General features: G+C 50.5%; 1 protein-coding gene across 13 annotated transcripts in view; it reads left to right on the plus strand.

The window, feature by feature from the left end:
* Window positions 1-22,720, plus strand: part of MPRIP (myosin phosphatase Rho interacting protein) — a 191,260-nt gene that overhangs the window by 133,984 nt on the left and 34,556 nt on the right. For 8 of the 13 annotated variants that reach the window (XM_075899718.1, XM_075899719.1, XM_075899716.1 and 5 more), the window contains 5 exons: window positions 1,683-1,733; window positions 12,917-12,973; window positions 16,427-16,495; window positions 17,025-17,114; window positions 17,639-17,748. In XM_075899718.1, the coding sequence (XP_075755833.1) occupies window positions 1,683-1,733; window positions 12,917-12,973; window positions 16,427-16,495; window positions 17,025-17,114; window positions 17,639-17,748 (377 nt within the window). Of the gene's footprint in view, window positions 1-1,682; window positions 1,734-10,994; window positions 11,164-12,916; window positions 12,974-16,426; window positions 16,496-17,024; window positions 17,115-17,638; window positions 17,749-22,720 lie in introns of those variants that run through there. The other 5 variants (XM_075899715.1, XM_075899722.1, XM_075899728.1 and 2 more) reach the window with 2 other exon arrangements.

The raw sequence follows: 22,720 nt of genomic DNA on the forward strand, positions 1-22,720 counted from the left end.
GGTTCCAGAGAAGATGGAGCGAGGCTGTTCCCAGTAGTAACAGATGGCACAACAAGGAGCAGTGGTCTCAAGTTACAGTGTGGGGGGTCTAGGTTGGATATTAAGAAAAACTATTTCACTAGGAGAGTGATGAAGTACTGGAATAAGGTATCTAGGGAGGTGGTGGAATCTCCATCCCTAGAGGTTTTTAAGTCTCGGCTTGACAAAGCCCTGGCTGGGTTGATTTAGTTGGGATTGGTCCTTCTTTGGGCAGGGGGCTGGACTCATTGACCCTCCTGAGATCTCTTCCAGCCCTAGGATCTTACGATTCTATGCAGGAGTTGATTTAGGAACTGGTGTTTCAGTTACCTATTTGACCAAAAAAATTCCTGTAATACTAGAGGGTTGCGCCCTCTGCTCGCTACACTTACCTATCCCCCTCTTTCTGGCTGCTTTTGCTTCGCTGAGAGAGCGTGTTGATGCTGATGACGTGATATCAATTTGTTGTCCAGCATAAGTGTTCTGTCATTTGGCAGGAAAATCTTTTCATATATATAGATAGATAGATAGATTCCATTACCTGAATGTTATGGTTTACCATACAGGTACCATGTGCTTAAGGTGACAAATCAACCCAACCATTACCAAAAAGGAACACCTCCCTTCTTTTTTCCCATGCTGTGTCATTCCCAACTGAGCAGCTTACTCTGCATCAGACCATTTCAGCAGGTGGCAGGTTAATACAATTTCCTGGATCCCATTCACTGCTCCATAATCGGATCAATTGCAAGTTCACCATTCCCAAGTGGTTCCATAATAACATTTAGGCTTTGCATATATTGGAAAATTAACAAATGAAGATTGAAGTGTCATTAAAAAGCTTTTACTTTGTGTATTTATGCAAAGTGGACATCAGTGGAAGAAAGCTTGAGAGAGTCTTGGAAAATGAAATCCGTAGCTTCCTTCCACTTGTAACCAGCAATATTAAAGATGGGCAGTAATACCCAAAGCTTCTCCAGAAGTTTTATTCCTTCTAATTTGCTGTGCAATAAAGTAGATTCCCAGGCTTGCATTCCTTGACAACAAAGGCCTTTATTTACCAATGTGAGCGCAGCATAGTTTTAAAAAAATTATTTCTGTTGCACAACATTTTTGATAAGGCTTTGTGTTTCCCTCTGATTCAAATGCTAACCAGACTTAAGGCTAGCAGAACAAAATGAGATATCTTTAAGCAGTGCTCTCCTCCCACCTACTCCATGTCATATGCTAGTGCGTGGTATAAATGTGCATGCTGTTCTGTGCATAAGACCCCTGACCCGTTATAAATAAGTGCTGTGTGTTTGTCTGCAAACAACTTTTGTTCAAGCTTTGTGTACATACATGCACGCCCACCCAGCGTGTGCGTTCACACAAAGCATTGCATTTATATATGTTTTTACTGTAGGATTTATACTTTGTTGTTATACTATTAGCACTGTTCCCAAAATTCAAGAAGTGTGACTTTGGGTTAACCATTTGGTTAAGGCAGTGAATTACATAGTGCAATTAACAGCAGGAGCTACAAAATAAAGGAATAAGCGGCAGAAGGAAACACTTTATCAGGATATGAACTAACAGAAGCTGAACAGTTCTGTTGCCAACCTCATTCACTCACTGGTTTCTTTCCCCCCTCCCTCCCTTTTTTTTATAACTTTGATTCCAAGTTTCCCCTGAAGACTTGGCTAGTCCTGTGGGACTGGAACATTTATTATCAGGCAAGTCTTTCTTAGACACGGGCTAAGGGTTGCATTCGCCTTTGTTGTTGGGGTTTCTTCGTTTTGTGGAGGATCATTCACATGTGGATTAAGCACTGGTGTCAAGTCACTTGGGTCCCTTAGGTCCTTGTTCCATCTGTCCCTTTGTCCCCCCGTCTGTGCACATCCCTCTGTTTGACCTGGTCATGGGCCTTCTTGCTCCACGAGTTGCTAGTTCCAGCATCTGGCTCTTTTCAAGCTCTGGCTCTAGTAGCTTGTATAAAGGCACTGATCCCCCTCTTCACACATGAGTGCATGGCATGCAGCAAATACTGGGTGCAGTGACAGAATTGCCTATGGCAATAGATTTCACAGGGGGATACTCCAAGAATTTAGTAAGTGGTCACAGGCTGCACTTTTCTATTATATTAATGGATGGAGTTTGGGTGCAGGAGCTATTGTGGGATTTGGGAGGCGTTTTCGATGCAGGAGGCAGTTGGGTTGTGGGAAAAGGTGCCAGGTGTAGGCTGTGGCCGGGAGGCACTTACTGCAGGTGGCTCCCAGCCAGTGGCCCAGTGGATTTCAGACCAATGGAAGTTGTGAGAATGATGGTAGGGGTGGGAGTAGGACACAGAGACCTGCTGCCCCCCTCTCCCAAGGGGCATGCATGCAGAGACATGCTTGCCTGAGCAGCCAGCTGCTTTGAGTAGCATTTGGGGCCACAGCAAGCAGGCAGACTGCCTGTGTGCCCGCTGGGCTGCAGTGGCCTGGATCTGGCCCACAAGCCATACTTTGCCCATCCTTGGCCTAAAGGCATGTCCACGGTGCAGCTGGGAGTGAGCCTGCCCAGCCCAGAGAGGCAGATGAACACTAGCTCCGCTCCAACTGGCATGACCCCTGTGGCAGCTCAGGCTAGCTGCCCGTCAGCCCACCTGACCCCTTGGCTCTAAGCTCAGGTGGATAGTCTGAGCTGCTCTGCCCCTGCCATGATACCGGTGCTGCTTGTCTGTTCGCTTGGGCTTGAGGCTCGCTGCCAGCTTATGGTTCAAGAGCTCTGTTGTCTTCTCATTCAGGGTCAGTGTTTCAGTGAAACCCCTTCTTCTGCCTCAAAATATGGTTCTCTAACTGGTTAGGCAACTTAGCATCTTCTTGCTCCCATGGCTTTTAAATACTTAGTTTCACTACATTAAAACTAAGTGCTCGAGTAGAGTTTGATGATTTGCTAAGCAGAGATCTTACTCTGCTTTAATAGAAGATTCTTCCCCAGGGGTTTCATTTGCTGTGATGCAAGGAGGGGGGCAGTTACTGACCCCCCTGCTCCAGACTTTTAATATGTCCATATGCTCTATCCCACTTTTCAGGATGTAATATAATCACATATGACGTTCTAGAGGCTGACGCAATTTTGCTCCTCCCAAATTCCTTCTGCAGTGATGCCTCTGTCCTTCCCTTACAGGTTTTTTTTCCAGCTAATAAGTATTGAGCCCATGAAACTCTGTAACATCTTAACTAGTTCTGCTTTCCTTTGCAAAACACACAGTTGGGAAAGAGTGAACGAGGATCCAAAATACAGTTTCTTTGGAGCCGTAGAGAGCGCTCTTCAGCTCTCCATGGGTGATTGTGAAGCTATCGTCTGCAGAGAGGCTGTTGATCAGCAAGACCCCAGTAGTCTGATGAGAACCCGGCTCACAAGAAAATGAATGCTGTTTCTTTAGGTTAACCAATCGTAAAATTGAAAACCAAGAGTATGTGGCACCTTAAAGACTAATAGATGTATTTGGGCATAAGTTTTTGTGACATGCCATCTGACGCAGTGGGTCTTTGCCTTTGAAAGCTTATGCACAAATAAATAAATTAGTCTTTAAGGTTCCACAGGACTCCTTGTTTTTGCAGATACAGACTAATTTTATGCATCAAAGGGGTAGCTGTGTTAAAGATGCTGCAGCTCACATAGCTTAGTGAGTTTTGTTTCTGGAAGCTCTGGTTCTTCTTCGAGTGGTTGCTCATGTCTATTCGAAGTAGGTGTGCACGCCGCGTGCACCACGTCTTCCGGAGCGTTTTCCCTAGCGGTACCCGTAGCGCCGGCGGGGCGCCCCCTGGAGTGGCGCCACCATGGCGGGCATAAGTACCCCTGCCGGCGCTGCCCCACCTCAGTTCCTTCTTACTGCCGTGTTGGTCGTTGGAGCGTGTCTCTCTCTCTAGCTGTTAGGTTAATGGTTCCCGTTTCTCACTTTGTAAATAGTTGTGTAATTAGATAGTTAGGTTTTTTGTTTTGTTCCTTCCCCCCCCTTGGGGGTAAAGAATGCCAGGGCCGCAAGGCTTTAAAACGTGCGCTGACTGCGGGAAGTTTATGCCCTGGGGCGACCCCCACGACAGCTGCCTTAAGTGTCTGGGTGAGGCCCATTTGGCAATTGCCTGCAAAATCTGCAAGTCTTTCAAGCCTCGTACTAGAAAGGACAGAGTTTCCCGCTTGAAGCTTCTCCTCATGGAGTCGGCGCTTCAACCGGCACCGCCGGACCAGCCTGCGGTGCACAGCGCACTGGCCTCCACGCGCGAGGCCGTACCCCGGCACCGGACGTCGGCGTCAAGATCCCGGCACCGGTCTCACTCTCCCCCTTCTAAGAGGGTGAAGAAGTCCCGGGGCAGGTCCCTGTCCAAGAAGCTGACGTCGGCTGGACACTGCACCGGCAGCTCACCGGTACGCGCCTCCCCTCCGGTGCACCGTCGGCACCGAGGGGGTCTAGCGAGCCTTGGCCGCCTGCCCTCTCATCGTCCGTTTACGCCAGACACCTTTGAAGCGGCGCAGGACTTAATCAGCCTTACGACCTCCCCGCCGTCATCGGCTGACTCGGGCGGGTCGAGGTCGCCCACGGGGCAAGCCCGAAGGGCACCGCTGTCGCCCTTGCATGACCAGGGTCGGCATGCTACAGTGGCGTATGCGTCGGGACCAACCACGGTGGGTTCGGCTCCCGCTACTACTACGGGCCCCTTCACGATGCCGGGTCATCATTTCCAGGGAGCTTCGAGCAATGGCAGGCCGCTGCTCCCCAAGTTGCCAGAGCCCCGCTTGGCCGTACCGGTGCCATACTCCCAAGGCTATCTGGCTTCCCAAGAGTCGACGTCCGTCTCCATGCCGTCATCGGCACTGGCATCGACCCAGTGGTCTACCCCGGTACCGGGCATGGGCACCCCGGTACCGTTCCAGTTGGGCACGACTCGGTCGGCATCGAGCCTGAGCACCTCGGTGCCGTACCTGCTGGCCAAGCAACCGGCACCGGGCCTGGGCACCCCGGTGCCACGGCTCCAGGCATCGCAACTGGCACCGAGCCTGAGCACCTTGGTACCGCAGCTACTGGCGACGCAGCCGACACTGGGCCTTGGCACCCCGGTGCTACAATTGGCACACACGGCACCAAGCCTGAGCACCTCGGTGCCACAAATGGCGCACAAGGCACCGAGCCTGAGCACCTCAGTACCGCAAAGGGCGCCGCAAGCGGCACCAGGCTTGGGTACCCCGGTGCCGCAGTTGTCTGCGCCATCCGAGTTTGCCGCACCGGGTCTGGGTCCCCTGGCACTGCAGACGGCACGTCCTCGCCGTGCGCATGCGGGAAAACCGGAGTCGATGGCCAAGTTCACGCCGCACTCCTCGTCTGCTCCCCCGTGGCCGGAATCCGACTACTCTTCGGACTCGGACGCGGCATCGGTGCGATCAGGGTCTTCGGGAGCTTCTTCGATGCACAGATCCAGATCTAGGCACCGAAGGGACCACAACCAGCAGGTGTGGCCCCCGCACCCGCAGTGGCCTTTTTGGACTCCCTGGGCCTATCAGTGGCAGGGACAACCACCTCCTTCTATGGGGTCGGAGGCTTCAGAGCACCGTTCCCATCCCTCTGCGTCCCTGTCTAGGGTGCCCCCCTCCCTCCTTCGAGTGCCACAACAAGACCCTGTGGCACCGCAACCACCAGTGCTGGAGACAGCCCCTCCGGAAGCTCGGGCCTCCCAACCGGCCCCGCAGTTGACTGCGACGGCTCCCCTGTTGGTCCAGGAGTCGTCGTCGTCGTCCTCCCCCGATGAGGCACTGGCAGACCCAGCGCCCGGGCTACCATCAATGGATCTCCTGCGGCGCATGGCTTCCAACCTGGCTGTTCCGGTTGAGCCCATAATTGAGGATACCAACCCAATGGTAGACATCCTCACTGAGGACACCCCTGCGTGGTTCACTCTACCACTTAACAAGATGGTTTCAAAAATTACTAATGCCCTGTGGCAAACGCCAGCAACTCTGACTCCTACCCAAAAGGGGGTAGAAAGGCGTTATTTCGTCCTGCAGTCGGGTCACGACTTCCTTTACTCCCAACCCATCCCGGGATCATTGGTTGTGCAAGCCACGGCCCAAAAAGAAAGGCTTCCCCAACCCGGTCCTTCACCGAAGGCAAGGGAACCTAAGAAGCTGGACTCATTGGGCCGCAAGGTATACGCTACAGGTGCTCTGCAGCTCTGTATCGCCAACCAACAGGCGATGCTGAGCAGGTACGCTTTCAACACCTGGCAGGCGGTCGAAAAATTTAAAGACTGACTCCCGATGGAGGACCGCCAGGAGTTTGCAGCTATGGCTTCCAAGGGTAAAGTCATTACACGAACTGCCCTCCAAGCGGCTTTGGACACCGTGGACTCGGCAGCCCACACCATGGTGACAGGTGTCGTTATGCGCTGTGGAGCGTGGCTCCACGTCTTGGGGATCCCCGCGGACGTCCAGCATACCATCCAGGACTTGCCCTTTGAAGGGAAGGCCTTGCTCTCGGAGCACACGGATTCCAGGCTCCATACCCTAAAAGACACTAGGACAACCCTGAAGTCCTTAGACATACATACGCCAGCCACGCAGCGGCGACAACTGCCTTTTAGGCAACAGGGTAGAGCGCTGCCCCAGATCCCCCGTGGGGACTTCTGGAGGTGCCGCTCCCGGGCCTCCGGTGGAGGTTCCGGGGTGGCCGCGCACCCTCAAGGGTCTAGGGGTCGACGTCGTCGCCCCAGGTCAGATCCCCAGCAGGCTGGCCCCCACGGCCCTTCTAATCAGGGCAAACCTCAAATTTGACATGGCGTTAGAGAGTCTTGTACCAGTCTGCCACTCTGGTCCTCTGTTCGGGGCCCGGCTTTCCCGTTTTGCCCAGGCATAGGCCCGAATAACATCAGATGCCTGGGTCCTGAATATTGTACATTCGGGCTATTCTATCCCGTTCCTGGGCCCACCGCCTTCAAAACCCCCTACCCTGTCCCTAACAAGGGACACCCCTCACGAACACATCCTACTTCAGGAAGTGGGGGCACTCCTCGAAAAAGGGGCAATAGAAAGGGTTTCCCCGCACTAGCGGGGCAAGGGGTTTTACTCCCGTTATTTTGTCGTCCCAAAACCAAAAGGGGGAGTTCGTCCTATCCTGGACCTTCGGTTCTTAAACAAGGCAGTGGTAAAACACAAGTTCAGAATGGTGACTTTAGCCTCGGTCATCCCAGTGCTTCAACTGGGCGACCGGTACGGGACTCTCGATCTAAAGATCTATTTCCATGTGGCTATCAAGCCCGGTCACAGGAGGTTTCTCCGGGGTATGGTGGGCCATCTCCATTTTCAGTTTACGGTACTCCCCTTTGGGTTATGTACTGCGCCAAGGGTATTCACAAAATGTATGGCTGTGGTTGCCGCCTTTCTGCGCAATCGAGGGGTACACGTGTTCCCGTATCTCGACAATTGGTTAATCCGAGGTCGCTCGTATGAGCAGGTAGAAGCTCACGTATCACTCATAAGAGCTCTCTTCTTAAGGCTGGGGCTCTTGATAAATGTCGAAGTCATCCCTGACCCCCTCCCAGAGCATAGAGTTTGTGGGAGCCCTCCTCGATGCAAGGGTGGCAAGAGCGTTTCTACCCCACAGCAGGTTCCTCTCCATAGTGGAGCTGATCTCGGAACTAATCTGGTTCCCCATCACGACTCCTCGAGTCTGCTCCAGGCTCCTGGGCCATATGGCGGCTTGCACTTATACAGTGCGACATGCCAGGATGAGGATGATACCTCTGCAGGCGTGGTTGACAAAGGCCTTCTGCCAGTCCAAGGGCCTATGGGACTCCATAGTATCAGTGCCCCCGGACATTCTGGACTCCCTACTCTGGTAGACCCAGGAATCTGTGGTGCGCAGCGGGGTTCCCTTCAACGCCCCTCCCCCCTCGCTGACTCTGGTCACCGATGCGTCCGACCTAGGATAGGGTGCACACCTTGGGTGCCACAGAACTCAGGGCCTCTGGTCCCCTTCCGAACGGTCCCTGCACATCAACGTCTGGGAACTGCGAGCGGTGAGGAAGGCCTGCGAAGCATTCCTGCCGAGGCTCTCCCAGCGCTCCATCCTGGTACGTATGGACAACACTGCAGCGGTTTTGTACCTCAACAAGCAGGGTGGGGCATGTTCACCACCTCTGTGCAAGGAGGCCCTGCTTCTATGGCATCTATGTGTCACGCACGACATCACGTCTCAGGTGGAGTACCTCCCCGGGTGCAAGAACCTGCTTGCAGACACACTGAGCAGATCCTTTGGAGCCCACGAGTGGTCGCTCAAGGACTCTGTCCTCAGCCAGGTTTTCCGCAGGTGGGACTATCCCCACCTAGACCTGTTTGCCTCGGCACGCAATACGAAATGCAGGAACTACTGTTCCCTGCTGGGGCTGGGGAATTTTTCCAAGGGAGACGCCCTAATGACCACGTGGCCAAAGGGCGTCCTCTATGCTTTTCCCCCATTCCCGCTAATCTCCAGGGTGTTGACCAGAGCGAGAACTTTCAGGTCCTCGATCATCCTCATAAACCCAGGTGGCCCAGACAGTTTTGGTTCCCCATCCTGGTGGACATGCTGACCCAGGACCCCATAGCACTCCCTCCAGTTCGGGACCTGCTAACCCAACCTTGGGACGGAAGAATAATGGTTCACCCAGATCTCCGGTCTCTCCATCTGATGGCCTGGTTTATCTGTGGTTGAACCAGCTGGAAAGGGAATGTTCCCGAAAGGTACAGATGGTGCTCCTTAGCAGTAGGAAGCCCTCTACTAGATGGTCGTACGCTGCCAAGTGGCGGCGCTTCTCGTCTTGGGCGTCCCGGAGAGGAGTACAGCTGTCCTCGGCCCCTATTCCAGCTATTCTCGACTATCTCTTTCAACTCCATTCTTCTGGCCTGTCCTTTTCTTCTATTAAAGTCCATGTGGCGCATGTCTCCGCCTTCCATGTCGGTACGGCAGGAGCCTCTCTTTTTTCTAACCAGGTGGTTAAAAGGTATCTTACGGGTTTGGAGAAACTGTACCCCTCGGTGAGGGCTCCATACCCTGAATGGAACCTCAACCTGGTCCTCCACAGGCTTATGTCCCCTCCCTTCGAGCCTTTGGCTACCTGTTCACTGAGGCACCTTTCAGTGAAGGTTGCTTTCATAGTAGCCATTACGTCTGCTAGAAGGGTATCAGTTAAGAGCGCTGACTATAGAGCCGCCCTACCTTGTTTTTTCACGTGATAATGTGAGGCTACGACCTCATCCAGCCTTCCTCCCGAAGGTGGTTTCCCCCTTTCACCTATCCCAGGAGATTTATTTACCGGTGTTCTTCCCTAAACCTCATGCATCCCCTAAGGAGCGTGTTCTACACTCCCTAGATGCCAAGCGGGCGCTGGCTTTTTATATCGACCGAACCAAGCCCTTCCGTAAATCCCAACAGTTGTTTGTCACATTTGGGGGAAAGGGAAAAGGTTCACCTATTTCTACGCAAAGGTTATCAAGATGGGTGGTGCAATGTATAGTAGAGTGTTACCAACTGGCTGGTAAAACCCCACCCAGGGCGCAGGCGTCCTCGGTAGCCTTTGGTGCCCAAGTACCGATCACAGACATTTGCAGGGCAGCCACCTGGTCTTCCCTACACACATTTACAACACATTATGCGCTACCTCAACAGGCCAGGGAGGATGCAAGGGTGGGCTCTGCAGTCCTCCAATCTGTGATGTAAATATGTAAATGTATAGATCTGGTTGTCTTGTTTTGGGTTGGTGATTTGTCACCGTTTATTTGTTCAAATAAATCTGCTTATGGTTCATCTTCTTTCATGACTCGGTTGATATGACTGTTCCGACCCCTCCTCCTCCTGGGGGGTTAGCTTGGTAGTCACCTACTTCGAATGGACATGAGCAACCACTCGAAGAAGAAAAGAACGGTTACTTTCCTGTAACTGTTGTTCTTCGAGATGTGTTGCTCATGTCCATTCGATTCCCACCCTACCTCCCCTTTGTCGGAATCTCCAGCAAGAAGGAACTGAGGTGGGGCAGCGCCAGCAGGGGTACTTATGCCCCGCCTTGGCGGCGCCACTCCAGGGGGCGCCCTGCCGGCGCTACAGGTACCGCTAGGGAAAACGCTCCGGAAGACGTGGTGCACGCGGCGCGCACACCTACTTCGAATGGACATGAGCAACACATCTTGAAGAACAACAGTTACAGGTAAGTAACCATTCTTGTACTCAACCCAGTCCTTACCTATGCCAAATCCATGCAGCATTCACGGCTGCCTTTTCAACAGGGATTATCTTTTAGGAGACAGTGAGTGTACCCCACCTGGTCATGCTACTGTAAATGCAGGGTGGCCCATTAGTGAAACTCTTTCCTGTGTCCTCCTTAGATGCCGTAGTATTTCGGGAGCCGTGTTCAGAAATTTACCTGTGATTTTTTTTTTTTTGTGATGCTGAACTGGGTACCCTTCCCCATAGAGACCTGAGTATTTTCAGGACAAACAGGATTTAATAGATTTCTGTTTTGATTTCTTTTCCCCTGTGCTCACGGATTCCTTTGCCATTTCCAGTCGATTTGTACTGGTTCATTTAAACCTGGCTTCTCTCCTCCTCCTCCTCCTCCGCTCCCAGCTGCTCCTCTGACTTGATCCTGCTGTGAGGACTCAAAGCCACAATGCTTGGCATCCATCACTTTCACAACAACCGGTTGTGATGTCCCCAAAACAGGATTATATCTTGGCTGAAGCGGAAGGAGGGAGCTAATCAGTGATGGAGGGAAAATATATCCACCGCCTACTTTAATATGCAATAAACAGGATGGGAAATAAGAAACTTTCAGCTTATCCCTGTGTGGAAAAGTCCCTTCTCCAGGACTAATGGCTGTTCTTTTAGCTGCAGCCTACTGTTAAAGCCACTTATAAGGAAATCTGACCAGGGTTCCATATGGGGTTATGAGATGCTGGTACTCCCTCCACGCAAACCTCTAGGGTATTTCAAGGCCTTGTAAAGAGGAACTCAGTCGTCTGTTGATGTGCACTGTACCACGTGACTGCCAGCTGCCAGCCATGCCTGGCAGAGTTTATAAATAGAGGCAGAGAAGCAGGGAGTGAGGGCAAGGAGGCTTTGTGGATGGGAGACTAATGAAGAGCCGCAAGGATAAGGTAGGCCTGGGCTTTCTGGCTGGGCTAGCAGACTCCAGCGTTTGGTACCTAAGAGCTCATGGGGGTGGGGCCTTTAGAACCTGCCTTGCTTTGGAGAAAAATCTGCTTCCCCATTACACCAGCGAAAGCTGCAATCGTGGATGTCACTCGCCAGGTCTCTAAGGATGAAAGCTTGTGTGTAACACCTGGAATTGAGCAATAATATGGCACTCGGGCGATACTCTGCCTCTCCTTACCCCCATGAGGCATATTGGCGGACTGCACCTGGCTGGCACTGCTTTGGTTGAAACAATGGAGAAGCCCAGCAAGAGGTGCTGGATAAAAAGGCTGGGACCAGTGTTCCCTCTAAGCTGCAGGCCGCACAGCTTCACAAGTGATTCATCAGCCCTGCCCAGTCAGAGGCTCAGGGCTCCAGGCGTGGAGCTGACTGCCTGGGCAGGGCGGCTGAATCACCTGTGAAGCTGCGCTGCCGCACATCTTAGAACACTGGCTGGGATCCTGCATCAGCATCATCTTCTCTCCCCTTTCTCTCCTGTTTTCCTGCTCCAGTAGCATGGACTAATTCTGTGCAGTCTGGCCAGCATGAAGCAAAAGCTGACTCTTGGATGATGGGAGGAAGCAAAAGTGTGAGACTTCTTGAGCAGGTGTCTGCTGGCTGTGTGGGGCTGCTGCCAGGCAAACCTGCACTTTGCTGAACTCCAGTGTGAATAATTTGCCCTTGCCCCAATCTCTGTCCATGCAGCCACCACAAAGACTAGCAAAGACACCTATCCAGCCCTCTTTTTACACTTAAAACAGCAAAAATCCAAAGGATTCTTGGTTCCTGCTCTTCTAGCCACAGGGCCTATTTTCTCACATAGTGGGACTTGATCTGATTGGATTGTCAAACCCTAAGGCCAAAGCCCGACTGGACCCCACTAGCTGGTCAAGGTCAATGATGAGGTTGAGCTTTGCACAGCTAGAGGCCTTCCCTCTGCTTGCTTTTCCCCCTGAGAGATTATGAATTTCCATCTCTCTCACATCTGATGTGTGGCACTCCCTTGCCCCGGACAGTTTCCTCAGGTTATTTTTTGCTCTGTTTTGTTGACTCCTCCCTGCCCTGCTACTGCTGCACTCTGTCTTGTACACTTGGGATGCCTTGGAGGAAGTAGGACAGCTGTGTAGTCCTTATTAAAACACCGGTTATGCCTTGTGCTGTTGTGTGTATCAGGAACTGGGGAACAGAGAATAGTTTTTCCAGCCAGCAATCCAGGGGACTTGCCAGCTCTTCATTGCTTCTAGCTGTACTAGCTGCTCTTTATGTGGGGGAACTGTGTAAGAAATGGCAACAGGGCACATGTGTTCCCCTGCAAAATACCTCCTGTGTGACCGTGATACCGAATCTCGGAGGTATTAAGGCCTTGCTTTGCAACAGCCTTTTCTTCATGTCTAGATGGCGGTGGTTAAGGGGCCAGCAGCCTTGCCTGCACCAGCATTCCCTTTGGGGAGCTGCACTGGTATTCATGCAAGGGTGGGAAATGGGAAGAAAAATGCTGAGTAGACCTGGCCTGAGTAAAACCTGCATGGGGTCTTTTCCTTCCACGTGCTGTTCTTCAGCTTCCCTTCCACTCTGGTGGCCCAAAGGACCTTTTGGCATTGCTGGATTATATTGTATATTGTATGTGGGATTTCTATCTGGTAGAGTTGGAAGCTGGCACTTCATCTGAATCCTTGAAAATCTCCAAATGCCTCCTTTTCTTTCCTCTCCTTGTAGCCTGACCTGCTGAACTTCAAGAAGGGATGGCTGACAAAGCAGTACGAAGATGGGCAGGTAAGTCTACCGGGACATGCTCCTTTTTGGATGCTGTGGTCAGTCAGTGTTTGTGTAACCATGCACTAGTCCACATGTGACATGGCATCCTTCTTGTAGCTTGGTGCAGTTGTCTGCCTACATTTGTGCATATGGTGCTGTGGCTGTACTCACAATCCAAACAAATGGCCAGGGTTGGGGTGGTGGCAGGGTTGGGTGGGTGTGTGTGTGTGTGTGTGTGAGATTGCTCAGGTGTGGGCAGGAGAGATCCTGTGTTAAAGATGAACACAAAAGGCTGTCCACTCTGTCCAGCCCCTGGGACACAACTCAAGATTTCTACTGTCACCGCTGGTGTCGCTCCCCTACAGCAGCTACATTTCAAGGGCTTCCTACCTAGTGGCTGAACCATGACAGCCTGGTCCGGACAGATTAATAAGGGAGAGGGAGAGAGATGTTGTATAGCACTTTCCACCTTCCCACAGTAACAAATCTCTACTGCCCCTGCAAGGTAGCTCTGGATTAGCCCTGTTTTATACTTGGGAGACCAGATGGAGGCATCTTGGCAACAGTGTGCAGGGAGAGCTCTGTCAAATCCACAGCATGGCACAGGCCAGGCAGCCGTTGCTATGTGAGCTCCACATATCTCCCCCGCCCCACACACCAGCACACAAGCAGGGTCTGCCTAGGCAGGAATGGCTGGCCTTCTGCATTGCAGAAGATTCAGACCCCAGCACCTGACTGTCATTTAGTGAGTTTCTAGGGAGCTGAGGTCAGCGTGGGCTGTAGCATTAGTTCTCTTGAACCCTTTTCCCTTGTGGTCACAGCCACCTCTTCAGCTTCAGGTGCAGAACAGGCATGCTCAGAATCACAGAAGTGATGTGAGCAAGCAATTAGATTAAATAAAAATGTCTCCATTAAGGCACTAATGGAAGCACCAGCTTCCCACCTCTCTCTCCTTCCCCTTGGTTAAGTGCTCAGCTCCTACAGCCTTATAGGCTGGCAGTGATATGGGGCTGTGACTGAGCTCATTTTATTCTTTATAAATAAACCCCTCCCTTGATTTTCTCCATGTCTTCCCCCTCCCCCCGATCCGTTTGCGGAGGACACAGGGGAGCAAATGATTTACATGGGGTTGGCAGGCAGTGATGTGGTCTGTGTGTAAGCTGGGGCTAGGCTACCGAGGCTGCAACTTGGAGAATTGATGGGGAGTCTATTCTGTGCTCAGAATGCTCTTACCATCAGGGGAGAGACTGACTGACTGACTGTGAAAATGAAATGTTTGTTCTTTGCTTCTTTGTGCATCCAGTGCATTCAGTTTAGCAGTGCTCTCCTGCTGCTGCTGTGTGAAGATCTAGGCTCTGCCCCTTCTATTAATCCCCAGCCCTGCAGTCTGGAATCAAAAGAGAGCCAGCTCTTTTGGGGGTACTGCAAATTGGGAGAGGAGATCCAGGGTAGGAATGGTGTCCCTAACCTCTGTCTGCCAAAAGCTGGGAATGGGCAACAGGGGAGGGATCACTTGATGATTGCCTATTCATTTCAGTCTCTTTGGGAGCATCTGGCATTGGCCACTGTTGGAAGACAGGGCACTGAGCTAGATGGACCTTTGGTCTGACCCAGTATGGCCGTTCTCATGTTCTTAGGTTTGAAAGGGTTCAGTTCTCATCGGGAAATGTTTTTTTCTTTGTGTCCAAAAATGGCTGGAAGCAGGACCATCCCGAGGGAGGTTGGGGCCCCAGGCAACCCTCCCAGATACCGCTGGCACTGCCCCTGCTCTACCCCTTCCCTAAGCACCATCCCTGTTCTGCCCCCACCTCCAAGCAATGCAGCCCAGGAGATTATGTACATCTGGTGCAGTGGCAGCAGGGATCAGCTCCCTTCCTGCACTCACCACAGCGGTGGGAACTGGAGAGGCCCAGCAGCCTGCTCTGCCCTGCCACACCACCCTTCTGGCCAGCTGCGCCCTGCTTCTCTATGGCAGTGGGAAATGGAGCACCCTGGGACTGTGGTGCTCTGTTTCCACCACCACTGCGAAGCCATGTGCAACGGGCCAGGAGAGGGTGGTGGGGTGGAGCGGAGCAGGCAGCCTGGCCATTCCTGTTTCCACTGCTGCAGTGAGTGAGAGGGGCGACCCCTGCTGTCACCACACCAGGCCCCCAGATAATCCCCTAGCTCTCGCCCATCCATAGGATGCTTGAGGCAGCCACTGTGGGTCCCCAAAAGTGCTCTGGCTGGAAGCACAAGTGCAGTGTAATTGAGAGGCAACACTTAGGAAGGAAAACAGAACGGTTTGATCTGGTTCTCTTGGATGGAGGAACTCGAATCTCCCTGGCAGCACAGCAGAAAATTAACTTATTAAACACTGATTTTTATTAGCTACCACACTTTGAATGAAGGGCTAGAATGTGAGTTCTGAAAGAAACTTCTGTATCCATCCTTTGTGTCCTGTCTCGTACTTCGATGGCTCATTGGTCTAACCTAGTATGGCCATTCTTATGTTACTGCTCGAAGCTGGGACTAGATCATTTGTCGTGTTCTGTTCACTCAAAAGTATCTGGAACTGGCCACTGTTAGAAGACCTGGACCATTGGTCTGACCCAGCATGGCTTTTCTCATGTAAAATTGTAAGCTCTTTGGGGCAGAATTTTGTTCCGGGTTTGTAAAGTATTTAATGCAATGAGGACTATGGTCCATTACTAGGACTTCTAAGCGGAACAGTAATATAAATAATAATAGTTGAGTACTTTAGCCAAAAAAAGGGGAAAATATTTGAAAATTGAGGTTTTTGCTCTTAACACAATAGATATAATATGAAGAACCCTCGCAAACACAATGAGCGGGGTCCAAATAATTGATACTAAATGCATGCAAAATGCAACGCCTAGCTACGGGTACACACTGCTGCTCTAGCGAGATTGTGGGGGCCTCTGAATCACATACAGGGAGTGCCACTAGAAGGGTCATAAATGAACTAGTTAAAGGAAAACCACCCAATTCCTGTACACTCCAGAACTAAACATCCAAATTCATAAATCATAAAGAACGCGTCCTTCTGAGCCGAAGAATGCCGCCATTAAACCCGACAATTTGTCCGTAAACTGAAAGGGTAGGACTCTGCAGATCCAAGAGACACAGCGTATTTGTGGTGATTTTTCTGGCCATGGCCCTATATCACCACTGAGTGTGGATCCTTTACAACTCAGACTGTTGTGTGCTAAACAAACATGGCCACTCAGACAGGAGAAGATCCCATAGGTGGAGGCCACGTGCTGGATTCACCCCAGCATCTCTTCCCCCTCATTGATCTTTGTACTGGCTTTCAGCTGTGAGAGTGCGTGTCCCACCAGAGCACGAAGCTGGTAGTTGCAGTCTGCCCAGCGGTTTAGGTAGCAGAGGGGATAGTCAACTATGCCACAGCCACCCTGGGCGTGGGAAAGGAAGAGCTTGTTAAAGAGCCTGCCTTGTTTTGTTTCCTAGTGGAAGAAACACTGGTTTGTGCTGACGGATCAGAGCCTCAGATACTACAGGGACTCCGTGGCAGAGGAGGTAGGTGTCTCCCTTCAGAGCTTAAACCCTATTCACTTAACAGTCCAATAAGTCCCAAATGGCTCCAGTGGGTCCGACTCCCAGCATTGCTCCTGCAGTTCTCCATATGAGCATGGCTGAGTCATTCTGGGTGGGAAGTTCAGGTTCCTGGATTTGTGTTTGTGCCTTGCAAGGGCACTGAAGAGCAGAAAGCCTGGGGGTACTTTGAAATTAATTGGGTGCTTCCTGCATCAAGAGCATCCCTAACAGAGCTCATGCTCAGACTCCCAGCCCTCGGAGATTCAGTGAGAGGTAGACTTGGTGCAGCCCGAAATCAAAACTGCTTTTTTCCCTCTTTTTATTCCAACTCTGTGGGGCCATGATGGGGCTGGAACATCCATGGGGATGGGTTTGTGTGGCTTCTACTGTGTGTCTCATCCTTGATGCTGAGAATGAGACCACGGATCACGTGGAGAAGCTTCCTAAGTGACATTGTGTTAGATGCCGCTTTTCGTGTGCAATAATCCTTATGGTTTCCTCTCTTCCCCAGGCAGCTGATCTGGATGGAGAAATTGATTTGTCTACGTGCTATGACGTAACTGAATATCCAGTTCAGCGAAACTATGGCTTCCAGATCCATGTAAGAACGTGTCAGGAACTGGGAATGCTGCTGCTGTGGGGAGCAGTTGGTGTGAGGATAGCAGATATTTCCTTGTCCCAACAAACTCAGCGGTCAGTCACCAGTGCTGGCTGGATCAGACAGATGAAACCACTCTTATAAAACATTTGTCTGTGGAGCCTGTCCTATGGGAAGGGAAATGTCTTCCTGACTCCCCTCAGAGGCTGGCCGGCTTGTGCCCTGAAGCATGTGACTGGCTAGTCCATAGGTTCATGTTTTGCTCAAGAGGTGTTGGAAAGAAATGGGGATGGAGTTGATGTTCTCTCACAAATGCCCAGTGAAGATGTTCTGAAGGACTTGAGTGAAATACTAGCAAACTCGGGGCTTGTCTAAACAGTACTGCAGTATGACCTAGATTTCTAGAGTCTCTGTGCTGAGGGGTGAAGAGTAGGGTCTGGGGAGTGAGTGCTGGCAACACGTTGAAGGGAAGGGAAGTGCTTCTCAATAGAATCGGCCATGTTGACCTGCTTCTTCTCTCTGCCTAGACAAAAGAAGGAGAATTCACCCTCTCTGCCATGACCTCTGGGATTCGACGAAACTGGATCCAGACAATCATGAAGCATGTTCGCCCCACTACCGCTCCAGATGTGACCAGGTATAGAACTAGAAAAAGTATGATGTGCATGTCTGTCGTCTTAACCATTCCCCTCTATCCTCTCTGTTGCTGTGCAGAAATACCCATCCCCTTTCTGGATGTTTGTTTGTTTCTAGTCCCTCCCACTCAGTGTTCTGGCCGCTCCCATTTTCTTGGCTTAGGCTGGGCACCCTTTGCTCTCCTGCTGCTTTTGCAGTCAGCACAGGACAGAGTCAGAGTTCCTCCTGTTGTGCACACCCATGTGCAACCAGTTGCATCTGCCGATGGAAGCTGAAGGAATGCTCCTATTTCCTACTAGTCATTTGCACACCTCCTGCCTGACCTAGAGGCACAGATGTGGGGATACGCCTGTATTTGTGGACATTCTTCGATGTGTGTGCAACCCCTGGCTAGGGGCTGCTTATATTGGGTGTCCCCTTTCCCCTCTCCAGCAAGATCAGCCTGTCACCTCCATGGAATACCTCAGCAGATGCCTTAGTGAGAAGCATTTCTTCTCCTTTAACCTTCTCAATAGCTGAAGCAACTTCTTCCCCTTCACATAAGACATGGAGTGACCACAGTCAGTACATGAGGCAGGCACCCACAAATTTCATATAGTAACTGGTGTCAGACCTTGCAGCTGTGGGTAAAGTGTGCTCTTTACTTTCTCTCAGCTAAACATTATTGTGGTTTGGCACTGCATCAAGCCACAGGCATCCTGATCCCTGGGTTCCTGGCTGGCTGTCATGTAGTGAATGAAGATGCACCCACACAGTTATACTTTCTCTTATCTGTCCTCAACTGGCAGCAACTGAATTTGCCTGATTTCCCTTAGCATTAGTGGAAGAGTTCTCTCCACCCAGTGCTGTCTATCCAGAGATGATCCATGATCTCTTCCCCTCGCCCACTCAGATACACCCCCACCTCTGGCAGAGTTGGCTGGTGAATCTCTCGTGGCTCTCCAGGAATTCTCCTTTTTCCTCACTCCTGCATATGTTTGATTTCCATGCATTCCCAGGAAAAACTTCTCTTTGAAACTATCGGTGCTGAAGCCCAGGTTGGAAAACTGTGTTCTCTCCTGTATTAACGTTCTGTGGTTTGTATCTCTTGTGAGTCACTGCATGCTCCCCGTTTTCTGCACTCCAGATAGAAAGCTCCGAAATTTTCATTTATTTTTAAAATTAAAATGAGAGAGAAAGGAAGAAGCAACCTGGTCTTGATATTTGGTTTCCACCCAATGGTATCTTCCGATGTGCATAGTTATGAAGCTGGACAAGACCAAATAAATTAGCAGGGATAGTTAAACCTCTAAGTAGTTGTGTAAATTCCTGTTTTGTCAAGTTAGCAAAATTAAATCTAGGTAAATTGCAATAGTTAATTTAGCTCGTTTCAGAATTTTTGTGTAATGAGTGAATTTTATTAGTGATGTGGATTGGAACTATTTGAGCCTCTTTCTCCACAGCTAAGTTGGAACTACCCAAACATAGAGAAAACCATTAATTATGATCCCAGTAGAGCACTTATCCTGGGGTGTGTCTCAATGCACTGGGTGCCCCCACCTATCTTCTTCCAAGTTGGTACCGTGTGCACATTCTACAAAGGCTAGTAGACAGGAATTCTGTGCAGCTGACTGCCAGAGATCAGGAGGCTCGTGGGGCTGTGGGCTTGCAAGTGTTTTATCCTGCAGTGCTAGTAGGATGATCTATGCCCCATGTCAAGGGGTTGGAGCAGTTTAGTCTTCATGGTCAGTTCAGCATATGGTAAATCTGCTGAAATTGCCCCTGTGGTGACCAACTGTGTTGGTGGCTTTGCTGTTGTCAGTATCTCCAGTAGGGATGTAAATGGTTAACCAGCGAACCAGTAAGCCTCATCCTTAATGGGTGAAGCTTACCTGTTCCAATTAACCAGTAGGGGCTAGGGCAACTCCCCTCCTGCCCTGGGCAGGGGACAACTCCATTCCTGCAGGGCCCACCACAGACAGGAGCTGCTCTGCCAGCTAGCCAGAGCAGCCCCTGTCCGGGACAGGACTGGCTCAGCCTCCCTGCTGCACATTTCATGCCAGCACCAGCCCCACTCCTGGGAACCGGCTGCAGAGCCCACAGCGAAGTCTCCCCAGGAGTGTGGTCCCAGAGAAGCATCTGCAGCTTTATGCTGCAGAGACCGCAGTGCATGGAACCACTAGGAATTTTTACACAGTTAAATTTTTAAATGACTTTTTATAAACCTACTCTCCACTAGGAGCTGGATTGATAAACCCAACTCACTTCAATCTCCTTTTAACATCTTTATTTGCCCTGTGTTATGGCTTCTGAAATCCACTACATCCAATGTGCCTGTTTTAAACACAGGATTAATATTTGCATTGTGGTAGCACCTAGGAGCCTCAGTCATGGCCCAGGATTCCATTGTGCTAGGAGCTGCATAAAACCAGAACAAAAAGATGGTCCCTGCTCTCAAAGAGCTCACAGTCTAAGTGCAAAGATGTTAGTTGGATCAGACTAATCACCTCTCGACAAAGAAAAGAACAAAAATGAATGGGCTCAACACAGCAAGTGGGTCCTTCTTTACATGCTGAAATCCATCCACCTCCTACTTGGGCTCCGTCTCCAAGCCAACTCAAACTGCAATTGCCTGCCAATTTCACACCATTTTTTAGCTCTACCACACGGTGTTCCTGACCTAACTACTAAAAGGAGCACTAACCACTTTCCCCGCAGTAATTAAAAACCTCCCTCCACCCCATCCTTCTGGCCTGTGAGTAGCTTTCCAGGGCTAGTATGGGTTGAGTTAACTCATTTGAACGGAAGGAGAAAAATGGGTCCGAGACTGGAAAAAGTCAAACATTAATAATGGCAATGCGTGGGCTGTTGGGCAGTTCTAAGGCTTTTTTTATCTTCTAGATCAGTGTCACTGTGTCCTCCTAAATTTGTTTCTAAATGCTGTTCCTATTACGTGACACATAATCTGTGCCAGTCTGGAATGCGCAGAGGGGAAATAAGCTGATAACAGATATGGCAACAGGACATTCTCAAGTCTCTGAGACATCTGGGATCAGAGCTGTATCATTTCAGACTTCTGGCAGTGGCTAAGAGTCCAGGGATTCCCTTGGCTCTCAACCCCTGTTCAGTTTCAAGACAATGACTCCTGTTCAAATTGCTGTGTTAACCAGCTAACCAGACTGGTTTGCTTTGGAGACATCTAGCCTCAAAGCAAGAAGGTCAAAATTGGCTCTGAACTCGAATGGTGCAATTCCATCATGGTGCAATATGGAAGTTTCTTTTGTTAGTTGCAAGGGGGCAAGGCTGAAGTGTGTGTTTCTAGGCTGATTTTCAAAGACAAACTTGAAATGGCAAGAGTGTCTTAAAATTAAGCCAACCTGAGCCTGTAGCGTGATGGTGGTGGGTGAAAAGTGCATCGGAAGATACTAGCATAGGAACCATGCAGAGTCATTTCCTTATGTTGCATTGTTTGAGTATGTGCACATATGGAGTGTAATGAGTTTAGGTGGGGCACAGTTGGGGAGGAATCTTTTTGTTGTAAATACTCCAAGGTAGTCCTCTTCTGGCATGCCAGCTGTAAATACTGGCACTCTTCACACCTGTCCCTCCAGGTTAGGGCACCACATTAATTTTAGTTTGCTGCAGTGAATGCCCTGTACAGAGGCTTGATGGCTCTCTTCACTACCCCTTCATAGAAAGCTAGGCAGCTTGATGCATCCAAGTTGGCGGAACACAAATGTACTTAGCTAAGTACAGATGTGGGCATGCTGTCGCTTGAAGGGGCAAGATCAGGGCAGAGGTAGGAAAGGCTGGTCAAGCAGAAGGTGAATTCAACCACATGGGTGCAGTTACTGGGAAATGGCACCACTTGGGGCTCTCTGACCAGCAAGATGTGAGTGAATGCCTCCGGGATCCTCCAGAGTTATTCTGTGGGAATCATTCCATGGAGCTGGCTTATTGCCATTTTATTTGTTTTATTCTAATCTGCATGTATAAGGCTGGCATGTCTATATTTCTATTGAATAATCCCAGACTTTATGTAGGCTGTCCTTAGAAGCTTGGAAATACATTTCCTTTCCCTACTGACTTTACCCTTTCCTGCTTGACAAGCATTCATCTTCCCCACCACCACCTCCACTCCCCTCTATCTCGGCACTAGAGGGTCATTGCTTCCTTTGGTTTGTTTACTTGTTTGAGCATTTGGAATCATCAGTAACATTTGCAGAAGTGTGCGCAGCTCGTGGGCTGCTGCTGGTCCAGCGGGGGAAGCATAAGAGCACATGGTCTAGGAGTCCAGGACTATTGTGTTACAATTTCAGGGGCCAGTGTGTTTGGTGCACAGTGTAGCCTGGAGAAGTTTTTGGGTGAAACGGTTGTAGATGGAGAGCCTTTGCCAAGATCAGAAAAACGTTAAAGGTGTTACCAATCCCTCTCAGATGGTCATGTGCTGCCCTGTGCTTCCTCTGCTCTTGCTGCGGAATATCAGTCTCCGTCTTCATGCCTTTTTGAAGCTACTACATCCCAGAATGGCTGTGGTAGTGACCAGTTGCAGTATTGCGGTGAACACACGTGGCTTCATTAAATGAATTGGGTGGAAGGCTCTTGCTGGTTAGAAGGAGGGCTTCACGGGGGGGTGGACTGGACGGCTCCAAGGGGATGTGCTGTTCAAAACCTGCCTGTGGTGTTAATGATAAAATTAGCACTTGAGGGTGGCTGCTTTGGCCTCAGCTCTCTTCCCAGTGGACAAGTGCCCACATCCCAGCACTGCCACTGGACCCTTCGTCAACAGTCTTAACGAAGGAGTCCAAGTCCCATGAGAGCAGCGTAGAGAGTACTCCCCTCATTGCTAGCAGGGTGTGTTTGGTGAGGGGACAGGGTGGGGAAATTTGCTTCCCTACTTTGCTGATAAACTAAAGGGCTGTGTGTCCTAGGGCTACCCCCTGGCACCTTTTGTCAGCACTAAATTCCTACACAGAGTCCAAGGGGAAAGGAGA

The sequence above is a fragment of the Pelodiscus sinensis genome, chromosome 16, assembly GCF_049634645.1.
Source record: "Pelodiscus sinensis isolate JC-2024 chromosome 16, ASM4963464v1, whole genome shotgun sequence".
Classification (NCBI taxonomy): domain Eukaryota; kingdom Metazoa; phylum Chordata; order Testudines; family Trionychidae; genus Pelodiscus; species Pelodiscus sinensis.